The 20,241-nt window shown below is 44.9% G+C and overlaps 1 protein-coding gene and 1 pseudogene across 1 annotated transcript in view; one reads left to right on the forward strand and one right to left on the reverse strand.

Annotated features, from left to right (window-relative positions):
* Positions 1 to 20,241, reverse strand: part of LOC126480783 (protein jagged-1b) — a 580,451-nt gene that overhangs the window by 45,397 nt on the left and 514,813 nt on the right. The window contains exon 6 of the mRNA XM_050104094.1: positions 12,097 to 12,230. Within this exon, the coding sequence (XP_049960051.1) occupies positions 12,097 to 12,230 (134 nt within the window). The remainder of the gene's footprint in view (positions 1 to 12,096; positions 12,231 to 20,241) is intronic.
* LOC126482922 (5S ribosomal RNA) lies at positions 14,333 to 14,450 on the forward strand (annotated as a pseudogene).

Raw genomic sequence — 20,241 nt, forward strand, 5'->3', positions numbered from 1 at the left:
AATGAGTCGTGAAACGAAGCGCGCCGTGTCGCTGGCGCGAGGACATCGATCACTGGCAGTCCATCCGTGGCTAGGGAGCCTTAGCTGGCCGTGGCTGTCCACTGCTCTCGAACCAGGGGCTGCCCACGGCAGCACGGCTGGACTTACGTGTGTCGCAGACTGCATCACAAACATTGACAGGGGTTCAGCAAAGACACAGGCACGAGCCTTCCGCGGCGGGCAAGTTTCATTTACACTACTGGCCATTAATATTGCTGCACCACGAAGATGACGTGCTACAGGCGCGAAATTTAACCGACAGGAAGAAGATGCTGTGATATGCAAATGAGAAGCTTTTCAGAGCATTCACACAAGGTTGGCACCGGTGGCGACACCTACAACGTGCTGACCTGAGGAAAGTTTCCAACCGATTTCTCATACACAGACAGCAGTTGACCGGCGTTGCCTGGTGAAACGTTGTTGTGATGCCTCGTGTAAGGAGGAGAAATGCGTACCATCACGTATCCGACTTTGATAAAGGTCGGATTGTAGCCTATCGCGATTGCGGTTTATCGTATCGCGACATTGCTGATCGCGTTGGTCGAGATCCAAAGACTGTTAGCAGAATATGGAATCGGTGGGTTCAGGAGGGTAATACGGAACGCCGTGCTGGATCCCAACGGCCTCGTATCACTAGCAGTCGAGATGACAGGCATCTTATCCGCATGTCTGTAACGGATCGTGCAGCCACGTCTCGACCCTTGAGTCAACAGATGGGGACGTTTGCAAGACAACAACCGTCTGCACGAACAGTTCGACGACGTTTGCAGCAGCGTGGACTATCAGCTCGGAGACCATGGCTGCGGTTACCCTTGACGCTGCATCACAGACAGGAGCGCCTGCGATGGTGTACTCAACGACGAACCTGGGTGCACGATTGGCAAAACGTCATTTTTTCGGATGAATCCAGGTTCTGTTTACAGCATCCTGATGGTCGCATCCGTGTTTAACGACATCGCGGTGAACGCACATTGGAAGCATGTATTCGTCGTCGCCATACTGGCGTATCACCCGGCGTGATGGATGGGGTGCCATCGGTTACACATCTCGGTCACCTCTTGTTCGCATTGACGGCACTTTGAACAGTGGACGTTACATTTCAGATGTGTTAGACCTGTGGCTGTACCCTTCATTCGAGCCCTGCGAAACCCTACATTTCAGCAGGATAATGCACGAACGCATGTTGCAGGTCCTGTACGGGTCTTTCTGGATACAGAAAATGTTCGACTGCTGCCCGGGCCAGCACATTCTCCAGATCTCTCACCAGTTGAAAACGTCTGGTCAATCGTGGCCGAGCAACCGGATCGTCACAATACGCCAGTCACTACTCTTCATAAACTGTGGCATTGTGTTGAAGCTGCATGGGCAGCTGTACCTGTACAGCTCTGTACCTGTGCCTGCTCTGTTTGACTCAATGCCCAGGCGTATCAAGGCCGTTATTACGGCCAGAGGTGGTTGTTCTGGGTACTGATTTCTCAGGATCTATGCACCCAAATTGCGTGAAAATGTAATCACATGTCAGTTCTAGTATAATATATTTGTCCAATGAATACCCGTTTATTATCTACATTTCTTCTTGGTGAAGCAATTTTAATGGCCAGTAGTTTTTTTCCCTGAAGAGAACACTTGGTTTGTTACATAGGCGATTGGACGGATGGGCTGTAAAAGACAAAACCCTTCCAAAATGGGTGGGGAGGGGTGGAACTCACATTACTTTGAAACGCTGCTTTCGTCTGACGTCGAAGCTGCCGTGGCGTCGCACCAAATCCCAATTGCGGTTGAGAACAGTATCTGGACACACAGAGCGGTGTGCACGTGAAACAACTGAATGATTTGATAGGTAACTTTTACTGGCAGACGGGGATTAATTCTCAGCAACTCTGCATCTCTCTTCCATCCGCGAGCGAGAGTTAAAACTTTTATCTATAAAGTCAATGAATGATTGTTCCTGTTCTTTTTTTGTCATGGAGGTGATCGGCAAAAGTTGCTGGTAGCCAGCCAAAGGCGGTGTATGAACTGTGCGTGGTGTGCGTATTTAAGTCCAGCCGTCCGATCTAGGAATTTTCCTGAATAGTTAGATAACTACAGAAATCTAATTTCAAACTGAAAAAAAAACAGTCTGGGTTGGACGTTGTTTGATGTTAATAACGCGTTTCGTCCTTTTGGGGCATCATCAGGTTGTGAAATACTAACCGGATGTAAAACCTATCCGTCATAGAGTTATAAAGAATGAGAGGTGGACCTTACGCACACCGGCAGACACCGTCAGAGAAACACAGCGTGACTACAGTCATGTTTGTGTGGGCGGTAAATGTACCTATTGCGCCGTGCACAGCTGATAACACGTTTATGTTTTTGTAGGCCACTACGGCGGTATCTGTTGGTGTGCTTAAGATGCACTACTCATTCTTTATGACTCAATGATGGGTGCACAATCTGATGATGCCCCAAAATGGCGAAACACGTTATGGAAAGTAAATGCAACTTAGGCTGTCTTTCAATTTGAAATAATTCAAAACGTTCGCTGTACCAGACGGCCAGAATGGAGTGGAATAAATTATAGCTATCATCTAACTAAAATTATAAAGAAGAGATTAACGCCAAAAGCGAAAGCACATATGTTAGGGGTATAGCAGGGTTTTGTTCTGGTTGTCTTTTCATTTCGGCACCAGCAGCTGAGAAAAGAAGAGAATTTAGACAGCCAACTTATTATGTTTCTATCGATTATAAAAAGATCTTTGACAAAGTATAGCTAAGAGAATCGCTAAAGGACATAGGAGTTCCAGCAGACCTGGTTACGGCAATTCAGTCATTGTACTAAAATTATAAAATATTGCAACGAATGGGAGAGCCTCTGCCCATATTGCACTGCCTCCAACCATTTTCAATGTCCCTATTGTCTATATCACTCATAAATGATTGATTATATTAAAAGATACATTAAGAAGTGATCATTTTAACTTCATGATGATGCTATTTCCTGATAATTAGCTGATAACAGTAGAATCTGAAGTAAAGGGAGGAATTGCGTTATGTAAATTTAGCCTAATTGCCACTAAATACGGAATGAGAAAACTGGCAGGTAAATATAAAAGTGACAGACGAACAAATAATTGAAACGGTAACAGAGTTTAAATACATAACGTACAGTTGTAATTGTCCCAATACAGATGACATGGAGTTAATATTGGCCAGATCCAGGCAATTCTATGGAACTATATAACGTACATTGAAACATAATGTGAGGAAAGAGACATTAATTGAATTTTACAAAGTAATAGCGTTGCCTTTGACGTTACATGGTAGCGAATGTTGGAGTCTTAAAATCTGATCAGCTACGAGGAATCGATTACAGATTAGCATGAGAAGATGACAATTTGTTGTGGCTTTCAGGGGTTGTTTGCAGCAGCAGTTTTACAAAGAATGAGGTAGGGGAAAGGTTAACACAGTTATGTTGCACTTTTATTGCATTGTTTTTGTAAATGTTCTTTGTAGTTCTTACGCGTTTTCACGTGTCGCTTACCTCTACACTTGATTCTTCAGTCAGTTCGTAAGACCACATTTCCTTTTCCATGTTTGTTTTTCTGCCAAAACTGAACGAAAAGCTTGACAGACAATTTCCCCGTGTTAATCCTATTTGTTTACAGGATGATAAGATTTGATTAATGAAATCTAATAATTACACAATTATTCAACTTCATTTATCATTACTTACAAGAAAGATAATTCGGTAATAAAAAAATAGTTCCATCTTTCAAATAGAACCTTGTCATCCCAACTAATCAAACAAAATTATATCAGTTGGAACTTCTGAGATCTTCTAACTCGGCTATTTCTCGACAGACCGCAGCACGAGTGCGTTCCACTTGCAGCAAAAGTCAAATTGAGCCTTGTTACACTAACAGCTCATTTTCTTCGACTTTGTCGATTGGAACTTTCTCCTTCCAACCGGTCGATATGTAGATGCAGACAAGTATCTAGTGTCTGGTGTTGCATCAGATGTGTTACTGCAATTTGGGAAGGTGCAAAAGTTGGATGCCACTGTACGTGAAGTGGAAAACTGGCATGAACATAGCGAGTAACTGTGTCGTATTACTGCCATAGGTCCACTACTAGGATAATTAGACTGTAATTTTATATTTTGTAATGTCCATGCTGTTGCAGGAATAGAAGATACTACTTCAGCATGTGCTGCACCAAAATTTTTCTAATTTCTCCACTTATCTATAAACCAACACTTTTTTTAAAATCTATCGTAACTTGCCCCATGATGTAGGAACCATTACATTGGCGCATTTAATGAAATTAGAATATCCACGCACTCATCATTATGTATGAAACTGTAGTAACATACAAAAATTTCAGCGAAACCTTGTTCGTAACCACAAATTGACTGTTATAGGCAGGTAAAAAGCTTAATAAAATATTGACGTAGCAAACAGTAATCGAACATCAATCTTCTGACGCTGATAATTGCGTGACTACAGCAAGCAGTCTTGCGTCAAGAGAAGTACTCGTATCCTCTGACCGCTACTGCTGAGACACGATTTCTTTTAAATTTTAAACATTCATACTTCTAACATTTCTTGTTAGCATGTCTTTGTTAGCCAATGATGTAGTGACCACTGTAAGAATTTCATTGCTACTTTCCCGCAATTCGACAGGACTCAAGACAGCGTTACTTCTTATCTCTGTGGTGCGAAGACAACTTAGTGCCTTATTTAATATGCTCATCCAGTTTCATTCAGTGTATTTTCAGGATGGAGCTACACAGTTACATGATTAAACATGAACTCCACAGAGGACTGCGCTATTTTATCACGACAGCGACCAACAGGTGACTCTTACTTTTAATTAACTAATTAACAGGTAAACGAGAAGCAAGTTATCAGGGGGTAATGTGGTATCTGTGTCGCCGCGGGACACAGTTAGTCAATATTTCACACCGACGGTGTTCATTTCAATTCTTTTCAAGTGAGCACGTTACCGATAATTTGCTGGAATTGTACCCTGTCCCAGTTGCCAGAGCTGAATGTCGTGCTCCTGAGCTGACTCGTCTAATTGCGAGACAGCGCCACGGGAACGCTGGAGAGACCTGCCTGTAGCCAGTCGCCACACACAAGTATGTAAATTGCCGCTGCGCAGCCGCCTGGACACAGAACCCGTACCGGCGCGGCCAGGGATTTTATAAACGAGGTAATTAGCGTATCATTCTTCCGTTAAGAGAAGCGTTGCACTTACCGAAACAACATCAATCGTGCACGCTTGCCGGGAATTTCGTGGCCAAAAAATTTATCGCGCTATTAAGACGGCGGACGGAAATTTTTCGTTATACGGTCGACTTTACTGTACGTAAGCTTTACCGTCAATAACAGCAGTAAAAACACAGAAAACTCCCCTTTAATTCTTGAGCAGCAGATGTGATAGCTTCAGATAATTATACAGGAGAATAATGTGCGGGACTGTCACTATAATGTTCTGAAAGACGGCACACGTCTCGTTCGTTTTTGTTTCTGTCAGCGGGGTAAGTTTATATTGCCATCGATCAACGATTCGCTAGAAGGGTACAGCGTTGTAAAGTTGTGCAGATACAAAAATACGAGTGGCTGCTGCCGGAAAAATCAAAACTATACAATGATCATAATAACACTAATGTTAAAGAACGAGACAAGCTTGTTTCCAATTATGTGAAATGATCGAATAATTTTCCTATGTCGGTTGAACTCAAAATCACTTTAAATACTATATTTCCATAAATATCAACTTCCGGCAACAGCAAATGTACGAGGGCTACCCACAAAGTACATTACGTTTTGGAATTAAAAATAAATAAAGTATTGGAATTTTTTTTAATTATATACAGATGAAAGCCACACTTAAATACTACTTTTCTACTTAGTTGCCATTTAAATTAAGGCACTTATCGTAGCGATGGACGAGCTTTGAAATTCCTTCGTCGTAAAATTCGGCCGCCTGCGCCTTCAACCACGTGGTTACCTCTTCTTGAAGCTGTGCGTCGTCGTCATCAAAACGCTGCATAGCCAACCACTTCTTCATTGCTGGGAATAAGTGGAAGTCGCTCGGTGCCAGGTCGGAACGGCGGATGAGGAGACAACTCCCACTTAAAAGATTCGAGAACTTCACGAGTGGCATTTGCCGTGTGGGCCCGGGCGTTGTCGTGAATCAGCAAGATCTTTGAGCCCAACTTTCCCCTGCGCTTGTTTTGTATTGCTCTTCTGAGGTTGTGCAGAGTTTGGCAATACCTTTGAGAGTTTATTGTAGTGCCTCTTTCTAGGAAATCCACAAAAATCGCACCTTTTCTGTCCCAAAAGAAGAGGTAACCACGTGGTTGAAGGCGCAGGTGGCCGAATTTTACGACGAAGGAATTTCCAAGCTCGTCCATCGCTACGATAAGTGCCTTAATTTAAATGGCAACTAAGTAGAAAAGTAGTATTTAAGTGTGGCTTTCGTCTGTATATAATAAAAAAATTTCCAATACTTTATTTATTTTTAATTTCAAAACGTAATGTACTTTGTGGATAGCCCTCGTATTTAAATAAAATACACAACTGGCCATTAAAATTGCTGCACCACCAAGATGACGTGCTACAGACGCGAAATTTAACCGACAGGAAGAAGATGCTGTGATATGCAAGTGATTAGCTTTTCAGAGCATTCACACAAGGTTGCCGGCGGTGGCGACACCTACAACGTGCTGACATGAGGAAAGTTTCCAACTGATTTCTCATACACAAACAGCAGTCGACCGGCGTTACCTGGTGAAACGTTGTTGTGATGCCTCGTGTAAGGAGGAGAAATGCGTACCATCACGTATCCGACTTTGATAAAGGTCGGATTGTAGCCTATCGCGATTGCAGTTTATCGTTACGCGGCATTGCTGCTCGCGTTGATCGAGATCCAATGACTGTTAGCAGAATGTGAAATCGGTGGGTTCAGGAGGGTAATACGGAAGGCCGTGCTGGATCCCAACAGCCTCGTATCACTAATAGTCGAGATAACAGGCATCTTATCCGGATGGCTGTAATGGATCGTGCAGCCAAGTCTCGATCCCTGAGTCAACAGATGGGGACGTTTGCAAGACAACAACCATCTGTACGAACAGTTCGACGAAGTTTGCAGCAGCATGGACTATCAGCTTGGAGACCATGGCTGCGGTTACCCTTGACGCTGCATCACATACAGGAGCGACTGCGGTGGTGTACTCAACGACGAACCTGGGTGCACGAATGGCAAAACGTCATTTCTTCGGATGAATCCAGGTTCTGTTTACAGCATCATGATGGTCGCATCCGTGTTTGGTGACATCGCGGTGAACGCACATTGGAAGCGTGTATTCGTCATCGCCATACTGGCGTATCACACCCGGCGTGATGGTATGGGATGGCATTGGTTACACATCTCGGTCACCTCTTGTTCGCATTGACGGCACTTTGAACAGTGGACGTTACGTATCAGGTGTGTCACGGCCCGTGGCTCTATCCTTCATTCGATCCTACATTTCAGCAGGATAATGCACGACCGCATGTTGCAGGTCCTGTACGGGCGTTTCTGGATTCAGAAAATGTTCGACTGCTGCCCTGGTCAGCACATTCTCCAGATCTCTCATCAATTGAAAACGTCTGGTCAATGGTGGCCGAGGAACTGGCTCGTCACAATACGCCAGGTACTACTCTTGATGAACTGTGGTATCGTGTGGAAGCTGCATGGGCAGCTGTACCTGTACACGCCATCCAAGCTCTGTTTGACTCAATGCCCAGGCGTATCAAGGCCGTTATTACGGCCAGAGGTGGTTTTTCTGGGTACTGATTTCTCAGGATCTACGCACCCAAACTGAGCGAAAATTTAATCACATGTCAGTTCTAGTATAATATATTTGTGCAATGAATACCCGTTTATCATCTGCATTTCTTCGTGGTGTAGCAGTTTTAATGGCCAGTCGTGTATAACATGAATTGTGAAACAACCTACATGTACAGGAGGACAAGTCAACATTCAGGGATACGACAGAAACATTAATGAAATGTCTTTTACGTCCGTAACCATTCGGAATACGGCTTACGTCAATGTAAGTTTTCTGCTTCAAATAATCGTTACAGTCGTATACCTGAATGTTGATCATTCCTACTGGGACACCCTGTGTCTGAAAATAGTCGTCGCCAAATGACATGGGTGTATCTAAGAGCCAAATGAAAAAAAAAGAACAAAAATAAAAGACCATGTGGTCTGCTAGCAGGGAAGTGGCTCAGCAGAGAGCTGTGGGAAGCGCCGACTAATGCTTGTGGATAATGGCACCAGGTGGCAGTGTGAGCGGCAGCACTCCGCCTCTCGATAAGGGTGGCGGCAGTGATAGCGGCGCATGGCGCACGGCCTAAAAAGCGGCCGAGAGTCCGTGGCCCCGCGAGGGAGCGGCACGCGCCGCCCGTCTCCCGCAGCTGCGAGTGTTTTATGGGCCGGGCCGGGCCCGACTCCGCGGCCGCATCTGGCGGGATGGCAGGGTGGCGCGCGCCCTCTCCGCCGTCTGGCGCTCACTCCACTTCCGGGGCGCGTCTGTTCGCCGCTAATCACATCGCGCTCTCCAACCGGAGACCAACCGAACGGAGCGACAGGCCGGAGACTCCAGCTGCAGGGCCCAGACGACACCAAACGTCTCAGCTCACACTCGATCCGAGACGGAGCGGCGGTTGTTCTCTGAATGAAGTCTTCTCTGGCGAGGCCAGTGTGTGGTTTCGCTATTTTAAGTCCTCTGCACATGCTCACCGGCTATATTTAACTTCCAGATTCCGCCATTCGAACGTCAACGCCCAGCCAACACTGAGTGTTATGATTCTGCCAAGTATACGAGATTGTGTGGCTAGAAAACAGGTAGTCTAAATATGGTTATCGTCGTAACTGGGTACCAGCTGCACTGTCAACACATGTTGTACACAGTGAATATACCGGGTGATCAAAAAGTCAGTATAAATTTGAAAACTTAATAGACCACGGAATAATGTAGATAGAGAGGTAAAAATTGACACACATGCTTGGAATGACATGGGGTTTTATTAGAACAAAAAAAAAAAAAAGTTCACAAAATGTCCGACAGATGGCGTTGGACAGCAAAACGTCAGTGATTGCGCATGACAATCGTGTATAAAAGGAGCTGTAATGAAGATAGAATCAGATGCGCCAGCAGTCGCAGCATGTTGACGTTACCTGAAAAGGCGCTTCTAGTGAAGCTGTATTATGAGAATGGGGAATGTGCTAGTTCAGCGTTACGATCCTATCGCCATAGGAAGGGGATTCGAACGGGTAAAGGTCCGTTGACAAATGCAGCTGTGGCGAGAATGATTTCGAAGTTCGAAGCCACGGGTTGTTTAGACGATAGACCCCGTAGTGGCCGACCGAGCACAAAGCGTAGAGCACAAAGCGTAATGCTGCTGAGACAGTTCAGGAAGAAATGGAGACTGTAGCGGGTTCGTCTATGCACGGAGAAGTCAGCGCTCGTGCAGTCGCACGTAGCACCGGCATTCCATACACTACTGTTTGGTTGGCACTTAGGCGTACCCTCCGATGCTATCCGTACAAAATCCATCGGCATCGTGAACTGTTACCTGGCGATTTAGTGAAGCGGAGGGCATTTGCGGTGTGGGCGTTTCAAAAGATGGCGGAAGATGACGATTGGTTGAGTAACGTGTTGTGGACCGACGAAGCTCATTTCACGCTCCGAGGGTCTGTCAACGCCCACAATTGCAGAATTTGGGCTACCGAAAATCCTAGAACTGTCGTGTAAACTCCATTGCACGACGAGAAAGTCACGGTATGGGTTGGATTTACCACATCTACCGCTATCGGGCCTTTTTTCTTCGAGGAAATGCGTGATTCTGGTTTTGTGCCTGTAAAGAACATTATCTTTGCTTTGTCTTACTTTGTTATGCTAATTATTGCTATTCTAATCAAATGAAGCGCCATCTGTCAGACATTTTTTGAACTTTTGTATTTTTTTGGTTCTAATAAAGCCCCGTGTCATTCCAAGCATGTGCGTCAATTTGTACCTCTCTGTCTACATTATTCCGTGATTTATTCAGTTTTCAAATTTATGCTGACTTTTGGTCACCCTGTATTTACAAGCAGGGTTTCATTTCATTATTTTTACGAATGATTCGCTCTGGATCGCGTAAGGAGTTTTTGTTGTGTTATTCCATGTTTAACTTAAGTACGCAGGGTTTCGTGGTCACTGTCGCTGATGAGTTGTCATAGGACGTCATTTTCGTTTTCATATTTCTTTAGCAGTCGACGTTTCGACCAATCTGCTGCGATCTTCTCCATAATTCACAGTCGTGAAGAGTTTGAACACTTCTTGACCATAATTTTATAATTGCAGTATGCCTTACGCGTTCCGACTTACGTCATTATCAAAGGTAAAGGCAAAGTTTTGCAGTTGCCTGTTGTGAAGGAATGTTGACTAAATACCATGTACCCATTCTGACAAGTTTCTACTGACTCACAATAATGACATTAAGTATTTGCCTTTGATAATGACTTTAGTCGAAACGCGTAAGACATATTGGAATAATAAAATTATTGTCAAGGTATTTCAAAGTGTTCAAGTGTATCCAGTGCCCGCTTTGTCTCGCAGTGATTTGATGTAGATTGTAGATAATCCTGAAGAAGTTCCCAGCAAATCGTTGGAAACATCGAGTAATCCAAAATTTTGAAAAAGAATACGGTGCGATTTAGGAACTCAGAGGCTTTTAGTGTCATTTTATACCACGTTAAGTGTTTCGGTTTTTGCCGCTTTTGGACAAAAACTTAGCAATATCGAAATAAAATCCACTGGCTTTTATGAGAAATTGTTAAGTGGAGCCAGGGAATCACTCCATATTACTGAGGATATACCCATTATCCTCGGTAATATGGAGTGATCCCCTGGCTCCAATTAACAATTTCTCATAAAAGCCAGTGGATTTTCTTTCGATATATATATATATATTCGGAAAGGAATGCATGCATGAAGAAGAAGTAAAAAAAAGTAGAAGAAGTAAAAAACGACAAACCGCTTGTAAGTTAGTTATCAAAGAAGGAAAGTGACTTGAAACAAAATTATAAGATGTACATCAATAAAAGAAATAAACAAGTGTAATGGAGGAACGTGGAACTGAGTCAGGTGATGCTGGAACAATTAGTTAGGAAATGAGACACTAAAAGTGGAAGGTTCCCTACTTGGGCAGCAAAATTACTGACGAGGGGAGAAGTAAAGAGGATACAAAATGCAGACTCGTAATAGCAAGACAAACTTTTCTGAAAAAGAGGAATATTTCAACATCTAGCTATATATTTATAAACTGGACCCCCCCCCCCCCCTCCGATTTTTTTCTGTCTGTATGTGAAGAATAATCTGAAGTACCTTAGATTTTTTAATAGGGTTTCCACATATAAACATTCACGAGGAATCTTTTTGTATACAATATATTATTGGTACGCCAGAAAGGTGGTCTGGCCATAAATACATACTAACCACGCGAAGTTGGGGCGGATCGCTAGATGAATGTAAACTGAAGTGTTAAGAAGACGTTTGTGGTGATATCCCTGCATGGAAGCTAAACATAGACGATAAACACTATAGACACATAGAGAACAGAGGCCTTAGAAATGCGGTGTTACAAGAAGATTAGGTGGATATATCGAGTAACTAGTGAAGAGATACGGAACCCAATCGGCGAGAAAAGGGCGTTATTGCAAAAATGTGACTAAAAATGTGTTTGTGTGTGTGTGTGTGTGTGTGTGTGTGTGTCAGGATGGGAGGTGATTTTTTTGTAGGGGGAGACAAAGGTTTGACTATAATAAGCAAGTTTATGTGGGTGTAGGTTGCAGTAGTTACGCATAGATGGAGTAATTTTCACAGGACAGGCTATAACGGAGACCTGAATGAAACCATTCCCCGTACTGGATGCTGAAACAACATTTCCAGTTCACCTGCCCTACAAAGGTAGCAGCAAACAACTGGACGAGGGCAGACAGCGGGCGGAAGTAGACGAGCAGCAAGAGGTTACTGACCTTGGTCGCAGAGGATGCCTCCCCAGTTGGTGTCGCAGATGCACTGCCAGGAGGAGCCGTTGCAGTAACCGTGCTTGCAGCCAGGGTACGGCATGCACTGGTCGCAGTACTCGCCCTGCCAGCCGGGACGGCACCTGCGAACAGAACACAACTCTCGTTAGCTCCAGAAACCTTCTGTCCCTCTTAGTTGCTCACATTTCTCGTGCTTTTGATCTCTGCACGTGTCGGCGATACAGATCACGCGTTTTGCCTAGCCACTGCAACGTAAATGAGTACATTTACCGAATAAAGTACGCTAACTCATCAAAATGTTCAAATGTGTGTGAAATCTTATGGGACTTAAGTGCTAAGGTCATCAGTCCTTAAGCTTACACACTACTTAACCTAAATTATCCTAAGGACAAACACACACGCCGAAGCCCGAGGGAGGACTCGAACCTCCACCGGGACCAGCCGCACAGTCCATGACTGCAGCGCCTGAGACCGCTCGGCTAATCCCGCGCGGCGCGCTAACTCATCAAAAGTATCCGGACATCTATTAGTGGACTATAATACGGGGACCTTACAATGGGGTACCTCAATGACTGTGGAAGAAAGGCAACGCATTCTCTATCAAGAACCAAAACTAGAGAAGGTTGTGATGATCAACCCTGGTGTCTGGAGCGAGGTTGACGTTGTAACTCATCCCTGAGGTGGTCCATTGGGTTCAGGTCAGAAAACTGGGCAGGCCGATGCATTTCGAGAAAGTGATTTTCAAATGAACACGCCGCCATTTGACTGTATTGTTGTTTATTTAATTACGACCCAGGTTTCGGCCTTTTATGACATTTTCAAGTGATTGAGTTTATGTCATTAACATATATTGCAGGACATCAAGCTCAAAATTAGCCATAAATGAAGAAAAATATTCGCTCCCCACGAAATCCCAGATGTAATATCATCATTTCATCGGGAGCGAATATTTTTCTTAATTTATGGGCAATTTTGAGCTTGACGTCCTGCAATTATGTTAATGACGTAAACTCAATGACTTGAAAATGCCATAAAAAACCGAAAACTGGGTAGAAATTAAATAAAGGACAATACCGTCGCCGGCCGCGGTGGTCTAGCGGTTCTAGGCGCGCAGTCCGGAACCGCGCGACTGCTACGGTCGCAGGTTCGAATCCCGCCTCGGGCATGGATGTGTATAATGTCCTTAGGTTAGTTAGGTTTAAGCAGTTCTAAGTTCTAGGGGACTGATGACCACAGTAGTTAAGTCCCATAGTGCTCAGAGCCATTTGAACCATTTGAACAATACCGTCAAATGGCAGTGGTTCATTTAAAAATTATTTGTATGACTGTTGCTCAGCAACATCAAAAAAGTTATTTTCGACTAACCATTGCGTAACAAATACTGCTGTATCACAGGATGCACTGTCATTCTGATATAAGTAATCATGCACACCAAACTGTTACTCTACTGTACGTAGTACACAATGTGTTGATATCCTACATCACTCTTAAGCAGCATAAGGAAACTTCCCCTAACCACGAAAAACACTTCCGTGCCGTAACGGCATCACTGCACTTCACCGTTGGTGCTACACCTGATGGCAGGTAACGTTCTCGAGGCAATAGCAAACCCGAACTTTCACATCGCATTGGCACATTCATTTTCTAACGCGTGATTCATTTTCCAAATCCACTGTCCTGTGGCGTTGTTCTTTACACCTGCTCATGTGTCGCTTAGCATTGGCTATAAAAATGTGTGACATATGAAGAGCTGCTCGGCCATTGTAACACATCATTTTTAACTCCCTATGCACAGTCACTGTAAGTTGGGTGAAGTTTTGCAAATCACCGGTGATTCTTCCCTCTTATTTTTTGGAACTACCCGCCGACGAAAGTCGACGGTTCCTGCCTGTCATTACATGAGGTCTGCTTTGTTTACCTTCAGGTTTCCCTTTCACAGCCACATCACCAACAGTCTACTTGGGCAGCTTTACAAAAGCTGATATGTGCCTAATGGACTTGTTAATCAGATGACATCTAATGACTACTCTACTTTATTAGTCAATGAGCTCTTCTGACCGACATATCCTACTGTTACTGCTTCGCTACTCCCAACACAATACTCCCCGCCTCATTTTGTAATGTGTGCGTGTGGGGGGAAGGGTTTCGCCTCTAATGACATCTAGTAGTCAATTCTGCACTAAACAGGGGTATAGGCTTAATTATGATGAGGTAGTGTAAGTACGCCAACGGCCTTGCCGCAGTGGTAACACCGGTTCCCGTCAGATCACCGAAGTTAAGCGCTGTCGTGCAGGGCTAGCACTTGGATGGGCGACCATCCGGTCTGCCGAGCGCTGTTGGCAAGAGGGGTGCACTCGACCCTTGTGAGGCGAACTGAGGAACTACTTGATTGAGAAGTTGCGGCTCCGGTCTCGAAAACTGACATCCGGCTGGGAGAGCGGTGTGCTGAACACATGTCCCTCCATATCTGCATCCAGGGACGCCTGTGGGCTGAGGATGACACGGCAGCCAGGCGGTACCTTTGGGCCTTCATGGCCTGTGCGGGAGGAGTTTAGTTTTTAGTGTAAGTACAGCAAACGTTGTCGTTTCGTTGCCAAGCCAGGTTGTAGAGTCATCATCCTGCACAGTATTTCGACAACTGACTGTGCTGTCTTCGTCAAGAGATACTTAGGCTCAACCCGACATCTTAAAACACACTGTCTATCAGCCCATATTCTGTGCCCATTAGACTGCCATCCCATTGAGCAGGTTCTGTAATTCTTCTTATCAGTGGTATAATTTCAACATGAAGTTTAATGCCACTTCGGCATATTTCTTTAATTTCCATCATTACTTTTTCGAAGTACAGATTGAGCAGTAGAGCAGAAAGGCTGAATCCTTGTTTTACACTCTTTTCAATCCGAGCAATTCGTTCTTGTTCTGTCATTACACCAACGCACATAATGAGCGCCCCCACGTTCTGGACAGAACACTTGCTCCTCGCCGTGCGATGGCCGGTTGGCTCGCGCAGTGATGAAGCTGTGCCAGTGAGGAGGGACGGGTGGGCGTCGACGCGAGTGTGACCTGCGGCGGCCGGAGTGGCTTAACGTGGCCTGCGTGCTGCAGCTGGCTCCGCGGGGACAGCTGCGCGCTTCTGCTGCGCTGCCCGCTGCAGCGCCGCCTCCGCAGACGTCTCACTAGAGCTGCAGTCCAGCGCATGCGCGACATCGAGCTACCTCCAAACCGGCGACTGCGCGAGAAAACACACGAAACACCCAAGGGCGTCCATGGAGGAGGAATGCGCTTTACGGTCGAGATGGTGAGCGGAAAGCGCCAAACCACTGAGATAGCCGCGCCTTTTAATGATCTGATAAGCCCAGAGAAGGTTTCTGAAAGAGACAAAAAGCAAGCGAAGCAGTATCAAGCAACCCCCATCCATGCCATAATTCGCTGTGGCATAAATAATACGAACATTTCATCTCAAAAACTCTGTGTTTTACGTCAGCACGCGATAATATGTATTGCAACACGTAGTACACAATTTAGGGAGGCATAGCCAGAATCCTTCTGTATTTACTGACCTTTTGCACTCGTACTTACAGTAAGGGGATTCTATATGTACCACCCAAACATGATCAAATGGTTTAAATGGCTCTGAGCATTATGTGACTTAACTTCTGAGGTCATCAGTCGCCTAGGATTAATTAAACCTAACTAACCTAAGGACATCACACACATCCATGCCCGAGGCAGGATTCGAACCTGCGACCGCAGTGGTCGCTCGGTTCCAGACTGTAGCGCCTAGAACCGCACGGTCACTCCGGCCGGCGAAACATGATCAGGTTCCTCTTGACGGTAGTGACACCCGTTATATTAAGTGGCGTAATACGAAGTGGGGTTTGAAAGGATCATTAAGATATTATCTGAGAGCTAAACACGGCGTTGATACAACAAAAGAAACTTACATTTCACGATCTGGCATCTTGAGCACGTAGAATGAATAGTGCTAATCCATATTTTGAGACAGATACAAAGCCTTCACCAAGGAAAACCGCCAAACAGCCATACGTTTTGAGAAGTCATTTTATTTAGACAACCACTTTCGGCATCTCAACAATGGGGCCCCACATGCACTTCATTTATAGACAATCAGATTTATCGATACTTGTATACTGGACCCGTCAGTACCTGGATACCGTGAATTCGTTTTCGAGTGTTTCCTCTGAAGACTTGGCAACAACTCAGTATACATGAAGTGCATATGGGGTCTGAAGATGGCGTTACTGAGATGCCCAAACTGGTTGTCTAAATAAAATCATTTCTCAAAACGTACGACTGTTTAGCGATTTTCCTTGGTACATATTTGACCAACCGCTGTCCCGTATCTACAATGGATCAACAGAGAACGGAAATTTCGCGACTGCAGAATTCTTACTGTCAACACAATCCGAAACGAGACACGAATGCTCAAGCTTTACCGTGCAGTAGATTACAGGCTTTATAATTATACGTTTTCGTCCGTACTGTTGTGCAACAGAAAACGAAGTGAAGGACTACACGTGCTATACTATCACTAAAATGGCTCTGAGCACTATGGGACTTAACTGCTAAGGTCATCAGGCCCCTAGAACTTAGAACTACTCGTACTTATACCTAACTAACCTAAGGACAGCACACACATCCATGCCCAAGGCAGGAGTCGAACCTGCGACCGTAGCGGTCGCGCGGTTCCAGACTGTAGCGCCTAGAACCGCTCGTCCACTGTGGCCGGCTACTATCACTCATTAGAATATATTTTTAACTTCGTGACAATGAATGTGGAAATAAATATTCACTTGTAATCTAAAACACCATTTCCGTGCTGCAGTATTAATATTTCCTATACGTGAAAGGCAATTTTAACACCTTCTGCATCTACAAAGGCTTTTGACGTATTAATATTAGATTTAACGGAGTTAAAGTTCTGATGTTTTACGCGCCTGACATTAATAATCATAAAATTTTGTTTATTTATTTATTATTATCAGTTTTGTGACTGATCAACCCCTCATGGTTACATTTCCTCTGCCAATCTCTTTATCTATCAGCTATACCTACCACAGCTGCATGTATTCTAATCTTTTTCTTACATACACCCAACACCATTATTCGTTGAACAGACTCTAATCGATCTTCCCCCATCATTTTTGCCCTTTGCGGATCCGTCTAGTACCCAGCAAGTTATTCGCCAATTTGTCAATAAATATCCTATCACCCTGTCCCTTCTTTCGTTTAGTGCTTTCCGCATATCCTTTTGCTCGCCGCTTATACAAGCATCTCTTTTTTTATGATCTAATAAGTCTACCTAATTTTCAGCATCCCCCTCTAATAGAACATCTCAAACGTTCTTCTTCCCCGATTATAGCGTGAAGAAGACGTTTTACTTGTAAGCGAATATTTCTATTAAGCTGATACTTATCGAAATTTACATGCTTGGAAAATCAAAACGTTGCGAGATATCAGATCAGTCACTTGGTTTCCGAAGCGTCTTCTCAGTTGCTTACAGCGCTGTTTTCCGGAAGCAATAGTCGCGGAAACATCTTAGTATTTGAAAGCAGTTTCACTATTTGATAGCAGCTGAGTTAGAAGACTGTATACTTCTGTATCGAAAAAAATGTCGATCGTTTTTTAGATCTTGACTTTTAGAATCACTCAGAATCTCGTGACTGAAAACGTCCAAGCTGCAAAATACCGACCAGAATTGAAAAAGGACTAGAAATTTAAAACGAGACTTCAATAATTGGAGTTTATGAGACGGAAGCTCCAACTGGTAACACAGTTACCAGACGTGGACGTAGAATAATCTCAAATTCAGAGATTCAAGAAGTTGGTCACATACTGAATGCCGCGCGGGATTAGCCGAGCGGTCTTAGGCGCTACAGTCGTGGACTGTACGGCTGGTCTTAGCGGAGGTTCGAGTCCTTCCTCGTGCATGGGTGTGTGTGTTTGTCCTTAGGGTAGTTTAGGTTAAGTAGTGTGTAAGCTTAGGGACTGATGACCTTGGCAGTTAAGTCCCATAAGATTTCACACACACACACACACACACACACACACACACACACACACACACATACATACTGAATCTGACACATTTTGCTGAACGACAACAGATAAAACTGCGACGTGGAATGGTAGCTGATCGCCAGTTGGAGATATCCTTTGTTCAAAAAGTTTCTTTCTCCTGACCAGTAGTGGCCAGTCAAAATTATCTAACCTTGCTTCCCAGAAGATAAGGTTCTTGCTCTTGTTTTTTGTCTATTTTTAAAATAAACATTACAGTCTGATGATGAACGGAAGTTCTAAACGTATCGCACACACACAATCAAACTGATTAATTACGCTGGTGTTCATCTACATTAGTACAATACCTGATTTGTGTGCCCTTCTTCCCCAGTTTTTTCCGTAGTCACTTTCTTTTTCTTTTCTTTTTTCGTTCATAAATAGCTAAATGTTCAGAGAAGAGGGAACGCGACAATTCGAGGGCCGGGGCTCCGAAAGGGCCGAACAAAAGCCGGTGTCTCACCTGGCGTGTCGCGGTCTGTTGACTCTGGGCGGCGAGCGCTGGACCGTGTAATGGAAGCAGAGCCGGTAGCGATAACCGCGGGCGGTGCGCGCTCGCCGGACCCCCGATACCATCGACGGCGCCGTGACTTAACGGCCTCGTAAACCCACCTACCGGCCGTCATAGTGTAAACTATGCGCCCCTCTGGTTCGTCCCCAGCACCCCAACAGGCACCGCGCGGAGGTGAGGCGTGCTCCCCGGTGACGTAGGTGCACGGGTTGGACCAGCTAATATCATCATACCCGATTTCCGGTGCGTGCTATCTAACTTCCCTGTGATGCTGTGACGTCCTGGGCGCGTTCTTAGGAGCCACCAAGTCTCTGTTCGCTACGATGTCGAGCAACGTAAAAAATGTGTGAAATCCTATGGGACTTAACTGCTAAGATCCTCAGTCCCTAAGCTTACACACTACTTAACCTAAATTATCCTAAGGACAAACACACACACCCATGCCCGAGGGAGGAGTCGAACCTCCGCCGGGACCAGCCGCACAGTCCATGACTGCAGCGCCTTAGACCGCTCGTCTTCAACAAAGATGAATTGGTTGGTGGAACCAGTAGATAGAAGAGGTTCGTAAGCAACTTTGAGCTGATAGATTAAAAATCTAGTCCCTATAGCCGTAACGAATCACACTCCACTGACCGCAGTGGCGATTTGTAGCTGAATCGCTGCAACTGCAACAAGTTTTGAGCCGAAGATTCTGCGTCGGTCTGGGCTGACGACAACCAGGCCATTGCACCTGCTTCTGTTCTTCAGAAACCGTAAACGCACCTGCCTGCACGTAAACACCGTCTTTGTAATGATGAATGACAAACTGTAATTCCACTTCAACCTATCCTGCAGTTGTGGGAGCATCCATGTTAGACGCTGTCGTGGTGAGCTTAGCTGGCGAGTTGCACAAAAACACCAAGAGTGCCGGTCTTGGACGCTATTCGGTACAAAGTATGATCTCAAGTCTTTTGAATAGTGTGTAGCAAAATGATACCAACAAACTTCAAGGGGTTGTAGATTTCCGAAAATTTCATCCATTAACGCTACGGAGTGGAAATTATAGAGGCCTACACCTACCATTAGGCCACACTTTGTGTAGCAAAGGTGATTCTGTATGCTGACGGACTGCCTCCGCAGTCGCTGCCGTCGGTGTGGAAGGACACGGGTGCGGTTCCCGGCACCTCTTCAGATTTTTCTTCTATAGTAAGGACGTACGGAATGGGGTCCATCAGCCTCGTGAGGCCGTATGAGGAGCTGCTTGAAGAAAGAAGCAGCGGAACCATCAGCGTTCATCTTCTGGCAAAAATGTCTGGCGGAATTGGCGGCACGCTGATCACATATCCCACATATCGCTTCCTCGTAATGCCTTGTGGGCAAAAGTCGGTAAGTGGGAAAAGGCCAAAGGCCTAATCCGTGAGTGGTGATTATGTTGCGTTTATTGATTGCCAGCGAAACTTCTTGCAACAGACCCGAAAGAATTTATGATGTTAAATGGCGCTAAGGGTGTAGCCGCTTTTTACATCAACACATTACGTGGTTCATCAGCGCTCGAACTCGTTTTC

This window comes from Schistocerca serialis, chromosome 5, assembly GCF_023864345.2.
Source record: "Schistocerca serialis cubense isolate TAMUIC-IGC-003099 chromosome 5, iqSchSeri2.2, whole genome shotgun sequence".
NCBI lineage: Eukaryota > Metazoa > Arthropoda > Insecta > Orthoptera > Acrididae > Schistocerca > Schistocerca serialis.